This window comes from Manacus candei, unplaced genomic scaffold, assembly GCF_025592945.1.
Source record: "Manacus candei isolate 608988 ecotype Guabito, Panama unplaced genomic scaffold, ASM2559294v1 h1tg000135l, whole genome shotgun sequence".
Taxonomy (NCBI): Eukaryota; Metazoa; Chordata; class Aves; order Passeriformes; family Pipridae; genus Manacus; species Manacus candei.
Genome location: NW_026138183.1, coordinates 1,150,385 through 1,176,232, shown reverse-complemented (window position 1 = coordinate 1,176,232; position 25,848 = coordinate 1,150,385). Strand labels below are relative to the sequence as shown.

Here is a 25,848-nt window from a genome sequence, read left to right as displayed (position 1 = left end):
CAACAGTAACAAAAGAACAATGACTTTTGTTACTCTTTTATTCAAGTATGGTCTTTTTTTCCATGATCTTTCACAATTTTGTCATCTGTGAGATGACAGTAAGAGCTGTGCATGAGCCAGTACAAATTAAGCAGTATTCATGTCCTTTCTCTTTTTTACAGCTTTTAAGAATACTGGCAGAAAATGATGGAATCTGCAAGTTTTATTTTTCATGGTTTCTAATGAAAAAAGTATTTGAATTGTATGCAGTGTTAACTTGAAGTGAGGACTTGGTCACTGTACTGAGTCATATCCTTCAGACCCAATGCAGTTTATGCATTTTATTCAGTACATTAAAAGCAAACTGTATGTAAGTGATTCCTAGGGCAGGTAGCAGACACAAGGAGAAGTACCTAATTTCTAAACACTGTGCTAAAAGCCCCATGACTTATATTTTTGAATGAAAACCTATGTGTCTGGAGTGCTCCACAGTGAACTAAATTCTCCACTGCGTTAGCTATACCTAAAGCTACAGTTCCCTCAAATTCCCTTCCCTATTTCCCTTTTGGGGAATAGAGGTACAAAGCAGCCTGTTATAGCAATACTACAAGAAACTTGATTTAGCTATTAGAAAGGTGTCAGGGTGACCCATCCCACTGAGGAAGTTATCTCTTGGCATGCACAGTGGCACACTTTGTCAATGCTTAAGGACTTCCAGTGGTGAGAATGCAGGGCTGCTCATGTTCTAACGTGAGCTGAATCACTGTTTGATATGAGTGCCTTGTATTCCTTGACATGGCTGGGTGCCTAAGCTGGGTTTGGTTTTGGGGTTTTGGGTGGGTTTTTTTGCAAGTTTTTTTCATTTGTTTGTTGTTGGTTTTTTTTTTTTTTTGTCTGTTTGTTTTATTCCAAAGGGTTTTTTTTTTTTTTCTTCTTCTTAGGGACCACAAAATGTCCTTCTCTTGCTGGCATCAGGATCACCAGCAGTTGCTAGTATTTGCTTGAATACCACTGCAAAGTTCCTTCTTCTCTGTCAGTAGGAGGACAGAAAGCAATCCAACTCCATTGGTACAGGGATATGTGGTACAGGGACTTTGAGCTTCAAGAGATCTTTCTGTATCCAAGAATGCTATATAAGGACTGTTAGGCAAAAATGCCTCTTTTCTCCTCAAAGCTACTCCTATTTACAGCAGACTATTTAGCAGTCATAGAAGCTGCAAAGAAGGCCTCATGCCAAAGGCTTTTTCATTGGTTAAGTATCATCCCATCCAATTGCTCAAATTAAAAATAATTAGTCAAAGACTAGGGATAATGAATCCTTCTGAAGAATCAAATTACTTCCTAGAATAACTGTCAAATTGCCATTTTTATAACCATTAAAGTATTAGGATGGACTCAGTTTGCCTTTTCCTGAAGTGTACTTCAAGTCTTTTCTCAATTTTGGTATAAGTTCATCTGATTTCATAATGCACAGACACTTTCAGATGTCACTGCCTCGAGGTGTAATAATTGCAAGATAATTCCTTCTTCAGATTTTCAGTACTGAATACATGGGATCTAAGGATGGGTTTTATTCTGTCTTTTACCAAATATTCTTTGCAACAGATGTTTAATTAAAGGCTGCTAAACAATTTAAACTTCTCAGAAGAATACAAATAAGAGCTGTAAATGAAGTAAATATCTGTTTAATTTACAAACATCAGTAGCATTACTGATATCAGTCCAAATATGACAAAGCACACTGCATTACACATGTACATCTAACTTTTTTGTAAAAAAAATAATAAAATAAAATTGAAAAAACATCTGCATTTTTTACAGGGTACCCTGGGTTTTACTGAAAGAAGAACACAACCCACTACTGATTACCAATTCTACATTATAATTTAGCAGCAACATGTTAACATGGGGAACATTAGGGCAGTAAAGTAGTTTTATTATTTGGGGAAAGTCACAGTTCTTGATAGCACAGTCTTTTTTTCTTTTTTTATAAAAAAGGTAAAGAGTTCCATGGGAATATTAATTTATAAAGATCTATCTTCTAATGTCATTTTCTACACGCCATCTTATTTTCTGTAAGTACTGTATACAGGGAAAATTAACTTCTCTACAATTGCCATCTAGTGTAAAGCCATACATTACGGGTTCTTGGAAGGTGCCTGAATATCTGCTGTATGTGAATCCGCAGATTGTCACCACTTTCAATTCAGTGACACCAATTGGTCAGATTCTAAGGAAAAGTAAAAGGGAATGGAAAGGAGAAAACAGACTGAAAACATTTACCCCAAGACGACATGCTACGTTAGTTCTATTGCAAAAAATCCTGATTTTTAAGTCCTTTAAAAAAAATTACAAAAATACTGGGACAAATATAAATTAATATATATTAAAGCATTGAAAAACAGTAAAAGGGATGGCCTAAAAGGGTTAAGTACAATGTACTTTGATACAATAAATATTTCTCAATGAAACTGAATACTGTATAGAGTTGTTTAGAACTCATAAAACCAGAAATCCATATTATTACTAATTTATCCATCAATAATCTATTTTATCATCCCCAAAACATTTATATTACAAAAAATTAATACTGGAAAAGGGAAGATAAACACTTTTTTTCTGCTTCTTTCGCTAACATGCTGACATAAAAGTATACATCATCAGGAGATTTCAGGATTATAGTATATTCTTGTATCTCCTATTTCCCATTCATTAAGTGGGACACCATCTTTTCAAGATGCTTAATAATTCCAAAGACAAAATGTGTTTCAATTGTTATTTCTATATAATCTGATTCTTTTCTCTTATAATGCTTCCTCATCCATAGGTAAGTGATTGGTATGGTCTGTCAAGACAATAAAATATACTGATACGGAAATGAAAAAACAAGCCTTGTGTTCTGGTCAATTTTTCATCTCTGAGCTGTTAAGTTGAAAGTCACATGTGTATAGTGTCAGTGTATCTTCAGCATGTTATAAAGAAGAATCCATGTTAAAAGCAGTTAAAATTTCCCATCTCTGTTGCAATGTTACCAGGTCTTTTTTTTTCTTCAAAGGTCCTCTTGGGTATGAGAAGTCTCAGTTCAAGCACTTGAATCTTTTTTTTCAATGAAGAAAAAGTCTTTATTCTCATAATAAAAATAAGTCTGTTCTGTATTTTACAATATATTTCAAATATTTCCACTATGAAGCATTAATTAGTCCGACACGGTCAATAAGTATACAACATTTTCAAAAGACAAGTGTGACAGGGACACTTAGGAGGGACAATTTGTACAGCCACACTTCACCACTTTTTCAACCTCGTCCACAAATGATGACCCGTCAGTGCATTCAAAAGAGTATTTCCGTCTCTTGCTCCTTAGTGGTCCACAGCACTGCCCGGTTGAACATCCTCCTTTACATTCTAGTCTCGATACCTTCTTGGTCGTCTGGCACGCAGCATACCCTTGCTGCTTTTGGTAGTAATCTCGGACTCGTTCCCCTCGACAAGAGATTTCTGTAGAAAACAACATTTAAAATAAGAGATATGCTTTTGAGAGACAGGTGAAAGAAAGGTTGACATTGCTAAGGAAGATGCTGTGTTACTATTTGCATTTGGGATTGATATTTAAAGTTTGACTCAGACTGTATGTTGGAAACTAGTGGTTCTACCAAACGTAATTTGATTAATGCTGGTTTTTTATTCCCTATACCTCCTGTTTTCAGTAAAGCTTATATTATGTATATGTAAACCATAAATACGAAGCTATTACAATGACAAGAAAATTGGAAGCCTAAATCTTTTCCTCTTTTATAAAAATACACATCTTCTGTTCCTACATTGCTTGCAGCTGGTTCTGTTTACCATAGGGAAATGTTTCAGAGAGCATGCAATTTAATTTATTAGACCTGGAGTTTAATATTATTCAAACTCTTATTTAATATAAGTTACATTCCACTAACTTCATAAATTACTGAGGTAAAAGCCTGCTAAAAATGAGACATCTGTTAAAAGTTCTACAACTATATTCTTCTGTTCTACTCCCATCTATGTACAATACAAAATAAATGCCATCTGGGGTAAGGGAAAGAGAGGGAGAGGGAGAGCTTTGATAGACAAAGGAAAAAGAAAAAGGTAGGGGGAAAAGTCATCCTGTTTTCATCCATCTCACCTGCATAATTCGCTGTGATAAATCAGTTGAAGCTGAGAGGTCAAAAGTAGAGTTTGTGATAAAACTAGGAGCAGAATCATTGGATTTGGCTTCTCAGTTGCAGAAGGTAGAGGAACAATAAATACAGAAAGATACAGCAGGTAAAAGGTAATAGTTAAATATAGTAAAAATGTGTTTCTGAATAAAGGCAAAAAAAAATGTTTTCACAGCAAAACATTTGATGAAAAAATCCTCAAAATGTAAACAAATTCATGGGAAAAGTTTGATCTTTCTCTCACCAAGATAAAGTCTTATGGTAGAAAAAAAAAGCAACAAATATGTGTGTTGTGGAAAAAAAAATTTGGTCATGTTTTTGACTGTTCATGTGTTTGGCTGTTCATGTTTTAATAAAAAAAAAGCTATTTTCTAAGACTATAACAACAACATTACTTATTTTTTTTTACCTTTATCACAGCTGTCCCCCGTGTATCCGCTGCCACATTCGCAATATGGTTTCCCAAGTCCTGAAAGCCTACATTTGCCATGTTTACACCTGATGGATTGGCAGGGGTTAAACAGCATTTCCTCTTCATCACAGAGGACTCCCCCATGTCCCTGCAGGCATTTACAACTGTATGAAAATGCATTGATCGGCAAGCAGGTACCATGCACACATCTACAGGGGAAACAAGCCCAAGAGAATAAAAATAAATTATTCATCAAAGTTCAGGCTAAGCAACATTAACTACAAATACTTTGGACTGTACTCAGAAGAAATTGTTTTTGTTTCTAATGGACTTTTTCAGTGAGATGCAGTGAAGTGGTTTAATTGGTATGCAGGTTTACACAAAACAAGCTGCAGTACAAAACTCTCTCTCACCAGAAAATAGCCACTGTAGATGTGTTATGGAAGACTTTTACAGGTCACAGTTACTGAAAACAACATTTCTTGTCTACCTAGATTTTCAGCATGCTTTTGAGAAGAACATAGCAAAATCAAGCCACAGAAAAATGATACTCACCTGAAATTCTGGTTCATGTATCATGTAAAAGAAAGCCCAAATTGTCAGTCATGAAGTATGGGGCTCCCAGCACAAGGACAGGTCAGGCACTTCCTAACAGAAACTTTTCTGACCCAAGCAGTGGCAGTTTCAAAGCCGAACATGTGCTTCCCCTTTAAATATATTAGTCTGCATTGCCAGCTGCCAATAGCAGCGTCTTAAAATGTATGAGGCAGGTGTTTGCTTCACTGCAAGACAACAGCACTCATCTAGTTCTCATGCAGAAGCCCACATTAGATAAGGTCTCATATTATCAAGTCTCACCCAGGGTGATTACACTAGGTAATCTCTCAGTTGAGCTTTAGTAAACATTTGTGGCAGCCTCGAATCTTGTTAGACAAAAAAATATTGTGAGTTAAGCTGCATCTGCTAAGTTCTGACATACAGTAGTATGGGAACGCACAGCTGGTCTTATTTCTCTTTGAGAGTGAGGTAGTGGTTCCCAAAAGGAGGATGTTTAATTGCCTATTCCTAGGTGTAAGCTGAACATTAGGGGATTTCATCTTCTGAAAACATCACCAATGACTTGGAATGAAATCACTTTCCTTTGTTCCTTTGGTAGTACAGGGTCAATAACTTTCTTCCTAGATATAATGCTATTCTCTTTAGCTGTTGCACTGACAGACAAGTTTTCTATCTACATATTGCTTCCCAGGGAAACACCTGGGAATCTTCACCACAGTGAAGATTCCTGTGCTAGGAGGAATGCAATCCTGATATTCAAGACCACAGTCACCTTTCTCAATGTTTCTCCTCTCTAAGGCTTTTCCTCTCTATATTGTAAGATCCTTGAGCTCACAACCTCCCTAGTAGGCTGTGGCAGCCACCTAAATAAATGAGAAGTTTTAGCTTAAAAAAAGAAAAAAAATTAAAATCCCATTTGATCTAAAATAAAAAAAAATTGTTTCAATTTCAAGATGGCAAAAATTAATCTAAAATTGCATGTCATAGTAAAAGAAGAATTCTGAGTAACATTTCATTTTGAAATTTTTTAGCTAACATATTCTGTATTCCTGAAAACTTTTTTCTTTGTTCCCTACTCCTTCAGTAAATAAGAGATTTGGTAAAATTGAAAAGTGCGCAATACTTTTCAACTCTGAAAAATTGACATTAACTATTTAAAATAGTTTCATTTTATAAAGATCAACAAGTTCCACCCATCAATGAAATCTCCACTACAATTCTCCATCTCTAATTCTGTGCAAGTGCTTTAGGCACTTAAGAGGAAAAAAGAGTATGTGGAATCAGTCTCATGACAGGATATTTAAACAGAAGGCACAACACGTAGCCTCCATTCACATAACCAGTTTGGGATTAAAAATTGCAAATATAAAATTGATATCTTAAGCACCTCCAGCTTTCCTATTAGTCTGTATTTTGAAGGAACTGTGTTCCCTACAAAAATTACAAATTGTTTCAGTGGTTGAAGTCTGATATTCCAAGACTTATTAAGAAATTCAAAATTGAAGGCTTAGACAGTATCACAGAGCAGATAGCTTTTGTTTAGTTTTCATTATGTTCAGCATTTGATCTGTTCACCATTTACAAAACATCTGCTTTTAGGACATCTGATCTACGAAGTTACTCAGGTGACACTGACATTATGTCATATTCTATACAGGCTACTTTAAATATCAAAGTAATCTGTGCCAGGATCTTTGGTAAAGTTTTGCTTGACTTAGAAGATGATTAAATCTTAGCTAATGCCAGCTCTCATACTTTTGTTTCCACCTGCTCTTTGAAGCTCTAAATTTCATCTTCAGACTGTACTGAAAGGAACATCAAGCTAAGTGCAAACTCTTGGGCACAATTTCATCTCATCTAATTTTAGGTACCTCTGTCAGGCACTCAAGTTAGATGTATAATTGCCATAAGCTCCATACACAGTCATGGACAAAAATAAACTTATCCAGGGGGTGTTTAGACAAATTGAAGTCTAATTTACTCTTTTGAAATGTGTTTATTCCTTTATTGACTAGAGAAAAAATTTTGGTCACTATGTTTTGAATTCAAGCACCTGGAGTTAGGTAAAATAAATCTAAGTCTTAAGCCTTTTCATGATGTGCAGGGATCTCTAAAAGATAACCTATATTTTTGAAACAGAGATCACAGTGACAACTCTGTTTCTCAGATAAAGCAGAATGTTGTACTGTATTAGAGGGAGACAAGGTATCTATTCAATAGACACAATTTAGAGATGAATCAAGAAATACAGTATCAAAATCCTCAGGAACTAAAGAACAACAAAGCCCACCTTCACTCAAAATACACAGTTTTGGTTTGGCTTTCTCTCTTAAAAGCTCATAGCACTGTATACAGCTTAAACAAACCCAATACCTCCGAGAGCAAACAAAATATTAATGCTATGCTCACTTAATTCTGCCTTTGATACTGCCTGTATCTGATACTGATATCTTTGTAATTTGCTGCAAAAAAACGGTCAGTTTGGGTGCTGATGTGCACAGTTATAAGAACCTCTGAAGAACCTAATATTTCATGGATAGTTTAAAGAAATTCTCTGGCTTTTCTTATAATAGGACTTGTGGTTACAGTTTGAGGTTATTTTTCACTCCTAAAGTATAAAATGGATATGATAAAAGTTGCATTTGTATTTTTTAACCTGCTGTGACTCCCTTTCATTGAAGTTACTGTGAAAGAGGACAGAGTAAGAAAGAGATCTATAAACAATGAAATTCTATAATGATATGCTTCAAAAATTCACTGTTCTAGCTCTGGGAAGAGTTCAAAACTTAATGATACTGAAAGACTACAATCAATGTAAACAATGCTAACAGCATTGTAAAGCACACTAACTGCTGTATAAAGCTTTAAAGCATCAGATTCTCCACACACGATGTGAAAAGATCATTTAAACATCATTTTAAATGGGACTTGAAAACCATCTTATTAGAATCTCTTAGCAAACTCAAGCCACTGGTCCTTAGTTTGTAAAAAGTTACATAGGCCAGAGCACTGAAAAAACCAGCAGCCAAAAGATTCAAGCAGGCCTACTTTACTCTAAAAAAAACCCAACCAAAGCCAAAAGTCAAAAAGTTGTTTGCCAAGCTGTAGTGGGGACAGTGGTAAGGACAAACAGAATGATATCTTGTTGCCCAAGGTCAATAAATCCTGAAGAACTCTGAACTTCTGAAGTTTCTGATCTTCTTGTGCTGGGTATCCATGAACTAAAAAACTGAATCTGTCTCTACAGTAAATTTAAAAGACGTATATGCATAAATATCAATACTGTCATACACATATACATCTATCTTTTTCTCTCTCTACAAATTTATATACATGAACTTGTCTATAGACATATATAAAATGTCCAAACTAGAACTAGCAAACAGAATTAGCACACAAGGACTTAAACAAAAGTTTACCATAAAGATCAAAATCTACTTTTCTGCTAAAACCTGGGGCACTATGAAAGTACAAAATATTAGATATGTCATATCAAATTTTTTAAACAGAGTAGAGAATATTAATATTAATAATAACAATAATAATATTATTTCCTCATTCTATACAATGATAAGTAAGCAAATACAATTGTTTCCATTTGCAACTTCTTCTAAATGATTTTTATACCAAGGGTCATGAGTGCAACTCATTACAGAAGCAGCCCATACAGAAGTATGTAAGAGCACCTCCCAGGTTTTAGGCAAAACTGATTCCCTAAACTGGGAACTTTTCCTCATTAGGTTTATGGAAAGAATAAACTATAACTGGAATGCTCTTTTCATTTTTACATGCCCGGCTATTTTGCTTTTGCAAGTGTGAACTTTTATGAAAAAAATACACATAACAGGAGACTTATATGCATAATATACTACTGTTCTGTCTTGAGGGAAGACATACTTATTTCCAAGACACGGGTCGTTAGTTTGTTGATCACAGAGGGGTCCAGTCCATCCTCCTTCGCACTCACAGGAAAAGCCTGACTGGCTGGTAGTATGGCATGTTCCATGCACACAGACTTTTTTATGACAAGGCTCACAACCTGGCAGAATTCCCACTTGCAGTGGCACATTTCTGAAGTCCTGAAGTTCACTGTTGATATACAGATTACGGATGCAGCCATGAAAGCTAGTGCCGTTCTGTCCTGGAGACTGGCGTAAAGCTGCTATGTTATTTTTCACAGGCATGCCTAGAAAATTAATAATAGCAAATAATCAGTGTAATCAGTTACAATTTTCTGCACCAGTTTCTCTATCTTTTACACATTTTTAAAGAAAGATTTCTTCTCAATTAATTATTCTTAGATACTCAGACTACAACCATAAACTAGTGACGAACAATCAACTGGAAATCGTCCTGGTTGTCAAGCATGCATGTAAATCAGCTCCAAACCTGCAAGTCTTTAGGTCACACTTCAGACCTCATCATACAAGAACCTCAGAACTCTGAGAAGGTCAGCTAGATGCCTGGTTTTGAGTTAGTGAAGTTAAGTCCAGGATAGCACATAGTTTCTGAATCTCAGAAAAACAGCAGCTGATGATTTTTTGTAAGATAAGATACTCAAATCCAGAAGAATTCAGTAAGACCAGTTCATCAAATTGGAGCTGCCACACACATTTCAAATGTGAAATTTTACTATGGAAAATATCTTGGAAAGAAAAGTTTAACAGATGAGGTTCCATTACTTTCAAAAATACTTTTGTTTAGCATGTCTCAAAAACAGATTAATAAAATAAAAATAAAAGACACTCGCAGTTTGCCCTTACAGTCTAAAAGAGTCAATAATAAAAATAATTCAACATTAAACTACTTTTGTGTATATATTTCTAGGTAGGGCAAACACCTCCAAATGTTGATAATTTTCAAGTCTGTAGCTTTTACAGGTGTATATGTGATGCAGTTATCATGTTGTGATTGGTTAATCATTTAAGATTAATTCAGAAGGAACGTTATTCTTAAACCTTGTTTTCTTGTCAATATGAAGGTTCTTCTACTCCTACACCCCTTTTTCTTTTTGGTTTTGGGGGTCTTTTTTGTTTGTTTTTTTGTTTTGTTTTGTTTTGTTTTTAACTTATTGCCAACATATTGGCCTATAGTAGGTAGTCCTTAAGATATTACTTTCCAATCATGAATACACAAATGCCTAACTACCTCCTGAGACTCACAAATAGAGGAAATCAAAGTGCACTGAGCGTTAGGAAAGGATCTGGTTTTACCTGTAAATAAACATTCTTATTAACTGCATTGTTTCTAGGCAAAATTAACAATTTTCATTCTGGTACTTAGATAATGACAGAAAGTGGCAATGTTCTGCATAGTTGCTCCTTAACCATGTAAACCGATACTTCTAATGACATTCTATAGTTACACTGAACAATTAGGAGTAATGCAGAGTGCTGTGCAACCTAATCAAGTAGACCTGCCTTTCATTTAGAGGTTATTGTAATTTCATTTGTGCTAGGCTTCAGTGATTATAGAAATGAACAATATTGCATCCATACTGTTGAAGAGCCTAACCTTCTTTGATCTTATCAGTTAAGGAAATGCACTGGGTTTGTGTGGCAGGGTTTTGATAGCAGGGAGGCTATGGGGTGGCTTCTGTGAGAAGCTGCCAGACCTGCTGCTGGCCAAGGTCGAGCCACTCAGTGACAGTGGTAATACATCTGTGATAACATATCTAAAACAGAGAAAAACCCAAACAAGTCATTGTGCAGAAGTAATTGCAGCCAGAGAGAAGTGAGAATAAGTAAGAGGGACAACTCTGCAGATACCAAAGTCAGTGAAGCAGGAGGTGCTCTGAGTGCCAGAGCTGAGATTCCCCTGCAGCCTGCCCATGGTGCAGCCCATGGTGACACAGCTGTCCCTCTGCAGCCCATGGAGGTCCATGGGGGAGCAGAGATCCATCTCATGGAGGAGCCCCACACCAGAGCAGGTAGATGCTTGAAAAGAGACTGTGACCCCATGGGAAGCCTGTGTTGGAGCAGACTCCCGGGAGGACTTGTGGAACTGTGGAAAGAGAAGCCCACACTGGAGCATGTTTTCTGTTGGTCTTGTGGGGGACCCACACTGGAGCAGCCTGTTCCTGAAAGATTGCACCCTGTGGGGAAAAAGGGACCCATGCTGGAGCAGTTCATGCAGAACCACAACCCGTGAGAAGGACTCGCGCTGGAGAAGTTTGTGGAGAACTGTCCCACTGGAGGGACCCCACGCTGGAGCAGGGGAAGGACTCCTCTCCCTGAGGAGGAAGCAGTGGCAGAAACAACACGTGATGATCTGACTGTAACCCGCATTCCCTGTCTACATGCATTGCTTGAGGGAAGGAGGCAGAGAATCAGGAATAAAGTTAAGCCCAGAAAGGAGAGAGGAGAGGGAGGAGGGTGTCTTCATGAATTTTTTTACTTCTCATTATCCTACTGTGATTTTGATTGATAATAAATTCAATCAATTTCTTCAAGTTTAGTCTGCTTTGCCCGTGACAGTAATTGGTGAGTGACCTCTCCCCATCCTCACCTTAACTCATGAGCTTTTATTATATTTTTTCTCCCCTGTCCAGATGAGGAGAAGAGTGATAGAGCAGCTTTGGTGGGCACCTGGCATCCAGCCCAGGTCAAACTACCACAGTAAAATTGGCATGGAACTATAGTATTAAAGGACTGAGACAGCAAATGATCATGAGTTCCCATTTCCTCACATCTACTTGCCATTTTTGCAAACCATGGACAAGGTAGAGTCATCAAGGCCCCTTCACACTGTTGTCTCTCTTGAAAGCAGCACTCAGCAAATGTTTAGGCATATGACTTGAAGTATCTCATAGCAGAATAGATGTACTGAAATTACCCTTTGTAAAAATAAAAGGTGTATAAAGCTAAGCACACCAATGCAATGCTAAACTAGCTGTTATACTTGTGTGATGAAATTTAGATGTTATTTCTGGGAACCATATAAGCATGTATGATACCAGGTAAAAGGAGGTATATCACACGTGATTCAGAGATTTTTTTGTCTTTAATCTCTAATGAGGAAGACATTTGGAAACACAATGCAAGCATATACATAAGCTTTTAGCCTATACACTTTTTGCTTCTTCCAGCAAGTTAGAAGGCCAAAGTGTGTGCAAAAGTTTTAGCAATTTTTCTTAGACAATTTTTATATAAGGTTCTTTACCAGTTAGGAAAGAACTGCCATAGAAACAATGCAGAGAAATATTTCAGATCTATTTTTGGTAAGGTAAGAGAGTAGTTCTCATCCTCTTTTGAGCTTTTGGTCACTGAACCTGACTACAAATCAATTACTGCTCAAGGAGGTAAATGGTAAGACCTCTATTAAATAAGTCATACAATAAAACTGTCAAAATTAGTATCTCATTCTAGAAGCTGCTAGAAATGAGCAGGTACAAATGAGAAGCAGCTGATACCCTACCTGTCTCAGAAACAGGGAAATCCATGAAACAAGAGGCCACTCTCAACTAGTGAAATATGCTCTAATTTCTAAGAGAAGAATGTGAAGTATCAGTGATGTCTGTGACGCCTTTGAAGAATTTTTGAGAAGAAACAGATTGTCCCTTAAGACTTCTTACAAAAAGACATGGGTTTGCAATATGATTTACTGAAATTTGTTATAGAAAGACTGAAAAATATCTAGCGTGTGTATTCTGACCACACAAAAGAGCCATACAGTCAGAAAAAGGTAAAAAAAAAAAAGTTTAAATCAATTAGCTCAGTTTTTTGGTAAAAATAATGTTAAGTTACTCCTTCCAAACCAACTTAAATATTGTGACCCAAGAGTAACATTGAAAAAAACCAAAAAAGAAGCTGAGGGGAGGCAGGGAGAGAGGGAATAAGAGGGGATGAAAGAGAATGAAAGCACATACCATACAAGGGCTTGCTGTCAAGTCTCAATTTCATCCTGCCAGATGAGGTGATGCTTATCAGAAATGCCATTTTAGCAGGAAAGTGGCAAGAGTAAGCGTAAGCTACGTGATGATATAGGTGTCAAACTAAAATTTTGGCAAAGATAAAAATACTGCATAAAATCGTAGTGAGAATTTAAGTTCTTAACTGATAGAAATGTGTGATCAAATTCTCTAAAAATCTAGATACAGTTGGATAAGAAAAAAATTAATGACTCTCAAAAAGATGGGTAAAGAAAGATACAAGACTGGTAAGTAACGGGTTCAAGAATTTTAAAATTTTAAGTAGATAAATTAGATAAACATAGATAAAGAACAGAAAATCTTACGAGCTGACCATCAACCTACTGAGTTTTTTTCCTTCATTTTGTTATAATGTTCTTATAATATTGGTTTTCAATTTTTTGGGCCAACATTTTCTATGAAAGTAGAAATAATTGTCTGCTTGAATCTTAAACATGAGGAATTGAAATAGAAGAAACACAGGACCTCTCTAAAGAATATTCACTAGGACAAAAAAGACTGCTGCTCTTAGGAATCAAACCAATTTTCTGACTTTTACTTAGATTACAGAGGCCCATCAGGATTCCAACAGGAACTTAAAAAAAATTATTCTTCTGATACTTCTAAATGATGAGGCAGATGAGTAAGATTCTGCTAATGGAGGCACAGATCTTCAAGGTGAAGAAGCAAGGAAGAGAACCATATGTCACAAATCATCATCTCAGTGTCAAGAATGTGCCCTGAATGAATGTTTATAGTTGGCAGTGTAGCCTCATTTCATCAAAAGGTGCCTGTAATAGACAGGGGGATTGTTTTGCACTACGTTCAGCTTTCAAGTAGTGCAAATGGCCTCAGCAGTCATTAAACAAAGTGATGTTGACAATACAAGTAAGCAAGCACACACTGACTTATTAGAATGTAGGACCAACTCTTCTTCCAAAAAATAGCAGCACAGGATACTGTGTAAACAATGGAGGTGATACACATGAAAAAATGCAATGTGCTTCCACAGAGCAATCTTCCTTTGAAGATTCATGATGTGAAGCAATTTTAAAGGCAGCTAATACATTTGATAACATTAATTCTTTTCGCTGTTAGTATGTAGAGTGATGGCTAACATTGAATTCTATCTTATAATTCTTCCCATTTTAGATGGGTGGAGGCAATGACAAAATTCGAAAAGATCTGACAAAAACCTGAAGTGTTTCAAGGGAATAATGGGAATTTTCAGATAAGTCATGTTACTTTTCATCACTTGTAACTGAGGCACTTGTTATACCAGTTTTATAGGAGAAATAGTCAATTCTTGATTAGGATCAAAAGCAGTTGGTTTTATTTTCCATTAGAGAGAAATCTGAGTAAGTACCCTGAGCTTTTCTGTGAATTTAGAAAGAGGATAACTAGCACCTTTTCTAGAGAAAGTAGTCATCTCACAAATGTATTACTGGTAGCATAATTTTTTGCAAGGAGGCAAGATGCTTAAGTCTAAAATATTATTCTCAGACAAAAAAAAAGTTCTTAAGAATTAGACAAAAGTAGGTGTTCTTTTTACAGAAAGAACAGTTCAGAAGGAGATTCCTTACATGCCTCCTGTAAGACCATAAGGTTAAAGCAGAACCTGAAAATTGGTAGAAGATAAGCAGTATTTAAAAACCATGCCGAATCTCTGATCACTAAGAACTTAGACTTGCTACCAAGGTAAGTAAGGAGGCACAAAGTGGTGGCTGAATTTTCTGACTTTTACTTAGATTACAGAGGCCCATCAGGATTCCAACAGGAACTGCTGGTTAAAACAGTGTGCTTGAATCCATAGTTCTACAGAGTATATTCCACCAAATGATCAAAAAATTTTCAAATAATTTAGCTCCACCAGTTTTACTTAAATAAACCACTCTTTCTTCTCAAAACAAATAAAAAACAAGCCCTGCCACATACTGTGAGGCAGCTGTCCAGTTGGTTCCCTTCTTACCTAGTGTCCTAACTCCTATCAACCCTAAGCAGTAAGATCTCTAGACATAAATTATATTTCATTGCTTTCATTGCTATCATTTCCTGCAGATACCTGTACAGTGAAATAGTAAAATGTCAATGTAAAACATGAGCAAAACAGAACGCTACCATTCTATACATTCTGAATAGGCATTAATAAATCTTCATGTAGCTAAACAATGCTAAGCACTCTTCTTCAGTATAATAAAATGCTAAGTAACAGTAGAAAATTACAGAATTTTGCAGTGGTAAAAAATAAACATAATTATTAAAAAGCAACAGGTTCAGTTTGAGGGTATACTATTTGTTAAAATTGAAACTATTGAGATTAACTGCTTGTGTTTCATCTTAAGGTGTTATCCCAATAAATGAGTCTCTTACCATGTGTTTATTAAAGCATGTTACCAGAGTAAATTAGCTATGATACTTCTAGTAAGAAGCAGTAAGATCTTCTTACCTCCTACATACAGCGGAGAATCAAAATTCAGAGTGGATTGCTTGGACAAATTGGTAATTATCTTGGGGCTTCCTCCATCAATAGATAAAGATAGAATCTGATCCATAGCTAGCAGCTCCACAATGTGGAAATTGCCATCATTAATTGTTTCCACACTGCAAAATAAACATGAATATTAAACAGTTTATGGTCTGGTTAGAACAGTTTTTTACCTTCTTTCCTTGTAAGAGTTAATAGAGTTTCAGAACAGAACTTCTCCAGAAGTGCAGTCTCCTGAAAGCTAGGTTTTAAGCAAAGAAATGCACATATGCCTAAAAGCTAATACAACACCCCTTTCTCTGCAACAGTGATCACAGGGCTGCAACACCTTTTCTATGAAGTTAGCTGAGACAATTGGGGTCATTCAACCTGGAGATGAGAAGGCTCTGGGTAAACCTTACAGCAGCTTTTCAATACTCAAAGGGGGCTTATAGTAAAGATGGAGAGAGACCTTTTACCAAGGCCTGTAGTAACAGGACCAGGGGTAACTCTGAGAGAGGGTAGATTTAGATCAGATAGAATTTATAAAGTAAAAGAAGTGACATAAAGAAAAAAAAATAATATGAGGGTGGGTTAATATGAAACACTGGGACAGGTTGCCAGAGAGTTTGTGGACTTGTTATTGGAAATGTTCAAGATCAAGTTGGATGGGGCTTTGTGCAACCTAGTCTAGTGGAAGTTGTCCCTGTCCACGGCAAAGAAGGTAGAAGTAGATGACATATGATCCTAATTTTACTCCAAGATCGTATTTGTATGTGTGCCTCTGTGTATCCTAAACATTGCAGAGTATGGGTTACACATTTTGTAAGTACGAAGGCCTGAGTTGACTCCGGTGATACATAAATCTACTATTTCATGAAATACGGAACTGCATCTAACCTTAATCCTGCCCAACAAAATCATGTCATTGGTCCAGACAGCTCCACTGACACTACCTGTAAATTAATTTCTTATCTTTATTGGGCACAGTTATTTCTGTGTGTTTAGCATCTGGCTAGTACAGTGAATATAAATATTTTGTTAATTTTTTTTTCTTGTCTACATATACCATTTCCTTCTGCTTCCTAACAACCTATGAACTCACTAGTAGGAGAATACCTGAAGGGTGTCAAGCAGAGAATGTTTGTTTCAAGCATGGTGCTTATGCTGTATAAGAGCAAGCCTATTCATATTATTAGGTGCAAGAAATGGCTACCTATGCTTATCAGCTGCAATATCTACACAGGAAGTGCTTAAGTGCAGGGTAACTACTCTGTGCTTTAACATGGTTTAAGTGCATCAGAGAAGGAAGAATATCATCACTCAGTTCTAGGACTGAATATATCATTGTACTTGCATAAATTGTATGCCCATTTTACACTGGAGAAATGAGAGCTGAATATATGGCTGCATGGAAGGTATGACAATGAGCTGTAGTCCAGAGACCAGACATTACAACCATTCCCATGAGAGACTTTATTTGTTTCAGGTCACCATCAAATGAGTGAGCTTAAGCCTCTGAAAAAAGTTATTCAAATGAACCAATTGTATGATAGCCTGAGATGGACTGAACACTCACACAGTCAGTTCGCTCTTCTTATTGAGAAAGCAGTATAGCTGAAAGGGATTAACTTCCTAAACCTCCAGGCAAAAATCAAGCAAATTACCTTAAAACGTCCTTAGTGATGTTTTAATTAACTTAACTGCTTTTGTCCTGGAACAGATCAGAAGCACACGTGGTTGCTTACAGCTGTGACACATTAAATAGCTTCTTAGTCATTTATTACCTACCCTATGTGAACAGCCTCTGCTCAATATGGATGAAAGGTCTGCATGGTGGCATGCATGCTTTACATAAACTCAGCTCTGTGTGAAAGTGCAAACATACGACAGAGCAGACACTGGCACAATAAACACTTTATGGGAGTTGGCAGGAGGGGGACTGCCAGTTTCTGTGGGGGGAAAGGAAAAGGTCAGGGTTCATCATTCCTAAAGACCCAGGTTTGCTCAAGGTATTAAGAGGTTTGTTTGCTGTGCTAAAGCAATAATAAAGATGCCATGATTAAATTATTTAACACATTTCCATGGACCCAGGAAAAAATATGCTAAGAAATCAAAGTGCATACGACTTTTTGATTTCAGGAAGCAAGAAACCCTAATATAATGTTCTTGTTTCAAGGAAACTTGTTATTCTACATCTTATCAACCTTTCACACAATAGTATTTTAAAGAATGAGAGCAACACAGAAAATGCATTTTTATAGCAAGAGGTCATTCCAGGGATGTATAAAACATAATGTGTAAAGGGAATGTGTCTCTGATAAGAGCAATTATTAAAAGCTTCTGGTTTAAACTGTTTTACTGGTAAAAATTTACTGCAGAGAGTGGAGCCCTTCTAGGGAAGGGTGGTTTAAATTAAAGGGGAAATAAACACAAGGCATATCTGTGCAATATTTCCTGCCAATGCACTTACATTACTTCTAGCCCATTTTCCATTGGAGAAATGAGAGCTGAATGCATAGATCCTAATGAAAAGCTGTAAGAAAAACTGATTTAAGGCTTCTGGTACTCTGTAGAAGAATAATGATTTGGGAAGAAATATTTCCATATTTCCAATAAACACTTGATGAAAACTAGTTTACAGAATGAAAAGGGTTTTCTTTTTCTTTTGTGTAAAAAACATTTAACATTTAAAAATGATGTCCAGACAGAACAAAACAGAAGTGGATCAACATTTTAAAAATAATCATCTCCAATGAACTAATATTCTTTATTGGTCTTGGCAGTGCCATCATCTCATTTTGTTTCTCAGATTGACTATGACTGCTTTAGGGATGATGGCTCTTTCTGCGGTCAGGTCCCACTGGTAAAGCAGTTCTCATTCACTTTACACAGCTAGACTGATGTTATTGTTAATTCTTCATATTTATCGTGATTAAATAATCTCTTCGTAACTTTGCTTTGTTGTTACTGGAAGCACCTCTGTAGGCTTTACAGCTCTCATTTAACTCCTTTTAAACACACCATTTCTTGTCTGCCATTTATATTATAAAACTTCTATTTGAATCTCTCTGTTGGCTGGGCTTTTTCTGGTTTTGTTTTTTGGGGTTTTTTATTTTTTGTTTGTTTGTTTGTTTTGGGGGGGGGGGGGTTCTGCCTCTGTTTCAGGCACGTCATCATTGTTCAGTGGAGTACAACCTGCCTTATTCTTTTCCCTGTACTATACATGAATCTTCACTTTCTTAATGAAATAGCTAAATTTCTTGATAAAAATCTCATTTTTTTAATTTCCTTTCAGTCCTTCTCAGTGTAACCAACTTTCCATCTTTGCAAATTACCTATCCTGTTACCAAACTGTTCTTAACCATCATTGTTCCTAAACATTATTAGTTAAAATATTCTTTTGTCATCCTCATATCTCACTGATAAAACATAATATATTAACTTACTTGCTTTTATAATTCATCATCCATTTGTACTGGATCTGCCTGGGAAGTTAATATTCTTCATAATACTAATTATTTTATCTAAACCTATGATTTTTCTGACTTTTACTCTTTCTTTTCTCTTCTCCTGTCCAAGTGGGGGTGGTGGAAGGGGAGGTGAGTGAGTGGCTGTGTGGCACTTACTTGCCTACCAGGGTTAACCTATGACACTACTTCACAATATTATTTTAGTTATTTATAATTTTGGTAAACTTCAACTGTTTCTTCTAAAATTTTCCATACTGAATGGTGCAGGAAACTTATTTTTAGTCCTCTAAACATACCCAATAGTTTCCTAAAGTAAAGGGAACATACTCCTACCTCTTATAGTTCTATTACCCCTGCCTTGCAGGTCATGACTTTTGGCAGTCGGCTGCCACGTCTATCCATTTGTCATCTTTCTCAAAATGCGCTGAGGCAAGGTGTTAAGATCCTGAAAATGTACTTCTGCACAAACTACTGGGTTAGATCCCGAAATTTTTGGTCCATGCTGGCTGTATTTCAGCACACAGATGATTAGCACCTTCTCTTCAGCAGTACTTCTGGACTGCAGTAGTACTTGCTGGATATGAGCCTGCCAACCCGCTCACAGGGCAGGAATTGCCTTAGCTGCTTCAAGGTTATACTGACAGAGAAAGAAACTGTGTGGTTTTCATTCAGAAGCAGCAATAACTAGGCCAACAGAGAAGGAAGAGAAAGAGGTAGGACTGCACAAGAAATAATTTGAATATGCAAGCATCAGTAATGGATAGCAGTGGATTGTGAGGAAAACAGTACTGGAAACTGAGTCAAGGAGAAGGCTGAGAAAGACAAAATAGAGAAGACGGAAAGCAAATGAATAGGTTAATGTAGATTATGTCTGTGAGCAGATCTAGTTGACTTAATAAAAATAAAGGGAGGGAAGAGAGGAAAGAAACCAAAAGGAGGGACTGAAGGAAAGACTGGAAACATGCCAGGAGACAGCTTTAACAGGTAACAAAGGTACAGAAAGACAATATGCAATGAATGGATGAAAAGAAGGTAAAGACCTTAAAAAGGGCAGGAAATATCATAAAGATTCTAGGAAGGTAGAACGGTAAGAACTGGAAATGATAAAGGGATTAGAGTACAATGTGTAAAAGACCCTATGCTACCATATACACCTTTCTAGAACCTGAAATAGAAATGAAATAATAGGTGATTTGCACAAGGATCACTAGATGCAAAAACATATATACAAATGTGGAAAGGTATATATGGCTTCCAACATAGAGTCATGTAAATATAGAATTGTTTAGGTTGGAAAAGACCTCTAAAACCATGAAGTTCAACCATTAAGCCAGCACTGCCAAGTCCACCACCAAACCATGTCACTAAACACCACATCTACACTTTAAATACCTCCAGGAATGGTGATTCCACCCCTTCTCTGGGCAGCCTGTTCTAACACTTGACAACCCTTTCTGTGAAGAAGTTTTTCCCAATATCCCATCTAAAGCTCTCCTGGTGCAATGTGAGGCTGTTCCCTCTTGTCCTATTGCTTGTTACTTGGGAGAAGAGACTGACCCACACCTGGCTACAACCTCCTTTCAGATAGTTGTAAAGAGAGATAAGGTATCCCCTCAGACTTCCCTTAAGGGCACAAGGCTTCATTACAGTTGGACCATTACATGAAAGTTTTCAAATATCTCAGAAGCTCACCATCACACTTATTCAAAACAAAATGGAGATTAATAATAATAATAATAACAATAATACTTCCAGTGTGTATCTGCTTCACTAAACAACTGTGTCACACTGTAACACCTCACTGTGTAGGGGAGATGCTTCTAATTGTTTTGTAACAATAACCTAATTGAGACTGTTTGTTAATTGGTTACTTGTTATCAATCCCCATGTTTTTGGTGTTTAATTTACCTGTGTGAGTAATGTTTCCCAATCTTTCTCTAGAAAACTAAAATGGACAAGTGTGAATTAAAAGTATTTATTATATTCCAGAAATGCCAGAGAAAGCATTAAATTTATGAGAAGGTAGTATATGTTCTGAATGGGAAGAAGTATTCTCAATAGATTAAACAAATGAGAGCCAAAATAACTTGAAACTACATATGACCCTGATTCCTAGTGCTTCTTATTCTCAGACAGATGTACCTATCAAAAATAAAATCAACAAATATAATTAAAACCCTGAAAAAAACAATCAAAATTTCTTCTTTAGCCCTATCCCAGACAGAAAAGAAAAATAATATTATTTTGAATTGTAATCATTTGAAAAAGTGAATGTTTGATGCAATTTTAAATTTGTTTTTGGTACTTCAATCTCTTGTAAAGTCAAATCCAATTTTAATATATGAAAATTTATACAATTAATATACATATACCACTTCCACATGTTAAACCATTTCATGGAATTGTACGGAGACCGTATGAAATAAATACCACATCAAAAATAAAAGCAACCTTAAGATGCTTATTGGAGAAGGCTATGTTTTTTCTAAACAACTTTATGTTGTATTTTATGGGCATGATTTTTTTGGTGAGGAATGCTTTTAGTAATCTACTAAAAACACAGTTCCCTTAGTGTTATTACCTAACAAAGTTTAGCATTGTTTCCCTACTATATAAACTTGAGTTTTTGATTTTATATTGCCATATGAGTGCAATCATTTCTAAAAATCATTTATTTTCAGTGAAATATCTGTAATAGAATGCAGAACAGTGTCAGCTGTTACAAACACTAGAAAGTAATTATACACTAGATATGATTTTATAACCCTAAAGGTGTAAATGCAGCAAAAATAAGATCTATGGAAAACTGATTTAACATTTCCCTTTTACTTCTGAAGATATTTTTAGCAACAAGAGGGCAGTCAATGCCAAGAAGTGATGGCTGTTGTCTCTTTGCTCTCTCTTGCAATGTCTGTCTGCAAATTCTTGTGAAGTTATATAATACCACCCCATAAATTCAGGTGGTAATTTTTCAGAGAGCCAGAGAAATTGACTTAAAAATTGCCCCTGAAATATCATGCTCCAGAAGCAGCTGTGGATTCTGTTTCTTAATGACGTTGGAAACAAAACCCATTTCTTTTTCAAGGGTACTGCCTTTTTTCATAATCAAATTTTCAGTTTTCACTTCCTGGGGAAAAGTCCTACATTATAGGACTGCCTTACACAGAAGAGAAGCCTCCATTTAATTTCTGCTTATGCAGTAGAGTTCTTCATTTTACCTGGTACACTAGGAAATCATTTGTCAGTTACACATGGAAAAAATTCCACTTCTACATGTGAGCTTGACACAAATGTATAAATATTCTGCTGGAAGCTAACTCAGTTTTAATGCATCAACTAATATATTATCTTCCTGATGTATCTGCACTAGAGTTATTTTGCCAAGCCAATTCACCTCTTTTGGCAAAAGGTTTTGAGCGTCTAACAATACATTCATTTGCATACGTTTCTTTTAAACATCTATTAAAAAATGTGACTTTGACATAAGGAATTAATACAGCTTTTGTTTCAGTTAGAAATTTCTTTCATCCAGGTTCACCTGTAAATAGCAGAGGCTGGATATGATCCTGTGTCATAACTGACCCTCACTCTACCCCGGTACAGCTCTACTGCTATATGATCTTTATCGCCTTTGTAGAGCAGGATCCCACTGTCTTCATCCGTGGCAATCTAGTTAAAAGAAAGAAACTCTTAGAAAGAACTAAAAAATAAATATTAAATCGAAATGCAGTATTAAGAGAATCTCTGAATTTACTGCCATAGTCTATTACTTCATTAAAAAATTCTCTCTTGAAGGACAATCTGACAAAATTCTTTCTCTTCCTATCCAAAAGCCCATCTACTTCACTTGGAATATAAAGTTATTGCACTGACTTTTGTAAATTTTTAGCTCAAACTGTGAAAAGCTCTGTAAGCGAGCCATTGACAACTTTGGGTAGTCTTCCACTTTATGAAGAGTCATTTACTCTCTTTTCCAGAAAAGAGAATCTACAACACAAGCAAACTTACCTGTAGCGTAATATTGGTTTGGGGGCGTATCTTAGCTGAAGGGATTTGCAGATAGGATTCTTTGTTGATGAAGTTTATACTAATCAATTTTTCACATTTCTCACCCTGGTAGCCTGATAAACACTGACAGATTGGTTCACTTTCTTTTATGATACACTGGGCTCCATTTTGACACTCATAATTATCACAAGGGCTGGTGCGAGGTAGAACCATTGGTGGTGAAAACTCACAAAACAAGCCACTAAATGAAAACAGAAAAAAAATATCAGTATTTCCAAGAAAAAAACCCAAATTTGACAGAAGACATACATGTTTCTACTGTCTTCAGATCCTTCTCACCTGTATCCTTCTGGACAAATGCATGTATATCCATTAACTGCATCAGTACACTGAGCTCCATTTTTACATTTGTTGTCCTGGCAGTCATCAAAGTCAATATCACAATGCTCACCTACATATCCTGGTGTGCAATCACATCTGTAAAACAGGAAATCAAATTGGATAGCACAGTGCATTTTAATGATACACTATGCTTATGACAAAGATAAGGAACTACTGAATTTTTTAAAGCTCAAGAAAAAAAAAGGCATTACTGTGACTTTGTGTGTAAAGACTATGTAGCTTAATCCCATTAGTATACAGGAAATCTACATGTGTAATGAATAGAGGTTTGCTGGTTAAACATATTTACAGACCTACCACTATACTGAAGAATTGTGGTTTAAATCCAGAGAGCCCTCATGAATAATTTTGACAGTATTTACGAACAATGCAGAAAACATTAAACATAATAAATACGTTCAGTCGGTGAAACAGAGACAAATCATCCAGGGCTTGCATTGTACTGACGGTTATTTTCTTTGTCAATTGAACAACTCTAAATGGACCAATGGTCCATTTATACTGTTTGGAGGTTATGCATAATTTTCTTTCCCTTGAAGTTCCATACTACAAATAGCTTCCTGGTTAGTGAACTAACAGAAGTCTAAAAACGCATCATCTTCCCTTCCTGAACCCCCACTGAACTAGAAACAGCATATCCTCAAGACCATATGTAATGTTTTTTGTTTGTTGGTTTGGTTTTTTTTTTCCAAAGTGCAACTGTCATTGCTAATGCTAGTGGCATTTCTTCAGGGAATTCGCATATAGTAGACAGTGAATGCCCACAACTCTGTGAAAAAGTAATGGAAAATATTACAAATCTATGCATACACAATCCTTTTTTTTTTAATTAAGATGTTTTTAATTAATTTCATTAGATCTTGTGATTCCCTCCTTGGTGTTATTTCTGTGAGTATCTAAAACTTGCAAGAGTAATTTTAAACATTTGTGTAACTTTAAATTTAGTACTTAAAAAAAATGTCTCATTTTTATTAAACAACATAAATGAATAAGAAAAGTGAAAAAAGAACATAAAGCATGTGATTAAAAAGCTGACTGAGATACATTCTTGAAGTTTACTGCATGTACTATTTTCTGATGTAAAATCTCAGACAGGAAAAGGAAAGATTAATGAACTAGAAGTAAAGTATTAGATGCTTAGCTAGGTTTATGGAAGTGATGTGAAGAAAATAATCATACAGAAATCCAACAAGTTTTCTATTTTCCAGCTGAAAACTATCAACTTAATTTCATGTTCAATTGAATATTTAATCATTTTATATTTTTTGCATATTTTAAATAAAATAGAATTTTGTAAGTAGTAGGAACGATAATAATCTGATTTTAGCACAAAAGCATGCTGTGCATAAAAGAGGTACCTGTGAGAACAATTGAAAACTGTAGGTTTCCTATGTTTTTTAACATAAAGCCTATTACAACAACTTTAACTTGTGCATACTAATTAATTCTGATAAGGATATGGTGTAATTAAAGATTAGTTTTCCTGGGAATGGACTTCTTTAGTTTATATCTTCCAGTGTGCCTTCCTAATAATCTCTTTCACAATTACTTCTCTAAAAGCAGTATAATTATTCCACTTCAATTAAATACAATTATTTTCCTGCTGCCCAAGCTCCTAAAAGGACCATGATATAGACTATCCTATTTAAAATCTGTTTGGAACTAGAACCGGTAAGGATCAGTGAAATCAGTAAAACATACTTAAGATAATAATGTAGTTCTATATGAAAATAATGGCCTGTTCTGCCATAATGCTTAATAATAACCAAAATTAGTACTTTGGGAGCAGAACTTGCTTCCACTAAAACACAAGGAAAGGAAGCTAAGCAGGATAGAAAAATATGAATTTTGATTCAGTTAGACTCTAAAAATATTTCAGACTTACTTGTATCCTTTGGGTGTCAAGATACACTTTGAATCATGCTGGCAAGGATTCAGGTTTTGAGCACAGAAATCTAGTTTCTCCTCACACAGTTCACCTGAAATACAATGTATGTTGTCAATTCAGTGAAAACATCACAGTGACCTGAAAATAGTAGTTTCTATTTTAAAAGAAACGGCTACAACTTCTTTTGCATGCTTCTTGATATAGTAATTAATACCTTTTTAATAAATACTGATAAATAAATAGTAACACAGATATAATAACAATAAATAATAATATATCTGGTAACTCATTTATAAAAAGTATCAATTTCGATACCAATCATCTATCCATAAATACAAATGATAATTTTTTCAAAAAAATATTTTTTATTTACAATATTTATCTAGCTCTGCTGTACAGTAAAACAGTAGTGATTGCAAGTCTTCTTGCTAGAACAAAAAAGCCATCAATATGCTTTTCTCTTACTTATTTTTAAGCACATTACACACAGAAATACCCAGATTTGCACTATCACTATAAGTAATCTATTACCTGAAAAAAACCTGTTAATATCACTGCATGTCAATAC

General features: G+C 35.7%; 1 protein-coding gene across 6 annotated transcripts in view; it reads right to left on the bottom strand.

Annotated features, from left to right (window-relative positions):
• Positions 1-1,648: 1,648 nt before the first annotated feature.
• SLIT2 (slit guidance ligand 2) overlaps positions 1,649-25,848 on the bottom strand; it is a 268,878-nt gene continuing 244,678 nt past the window's right edge. For 3 of the 6 annotated variants that reach the window (XM_051771500.1, XM_051771502.1, XM_051771503.1), the window contains 8 exons: positions 25,278-25,371; positions 23,330-23,467; positions 22,991-23,231; positions 22,521-22,651; positions 15,492-15,646; positions 9,034-9,322; positions 4,576-4,787; positions 1,649-3,477 (listed from right to left, as the gene is read on the bottom strand). In XM_051771500.1, the coding sequence (XP_051627460.1) occupies positions 3,236-3,477; positions 4,576-4,787; positions 9,034-9,322; positions 15,492-15,646; positions 22,521-22,651; positions 22,991-23,231; positions 23,330-23,467; positions 25,278-25,371 (1,502 nt within the window). In that variant the 3' untranslated portion in view covers positions 1,649-3,235. Of the gene's footprint in view, positions 3,478-4,132; positions 4,222-4,575; positions 4,788-9,033; positions 9,323-15,491; positions 15,647-22,520; positions 22,652-22,990; positions 23,232-23,329; positions 23,468-25,277; positions 25,372-25,848 lie in introns of those variants that run through there. The other 3 variants (XM_051771501.1, XM_051771504.1, XM_051771505.1) reach the window with 3 other exon arrangements.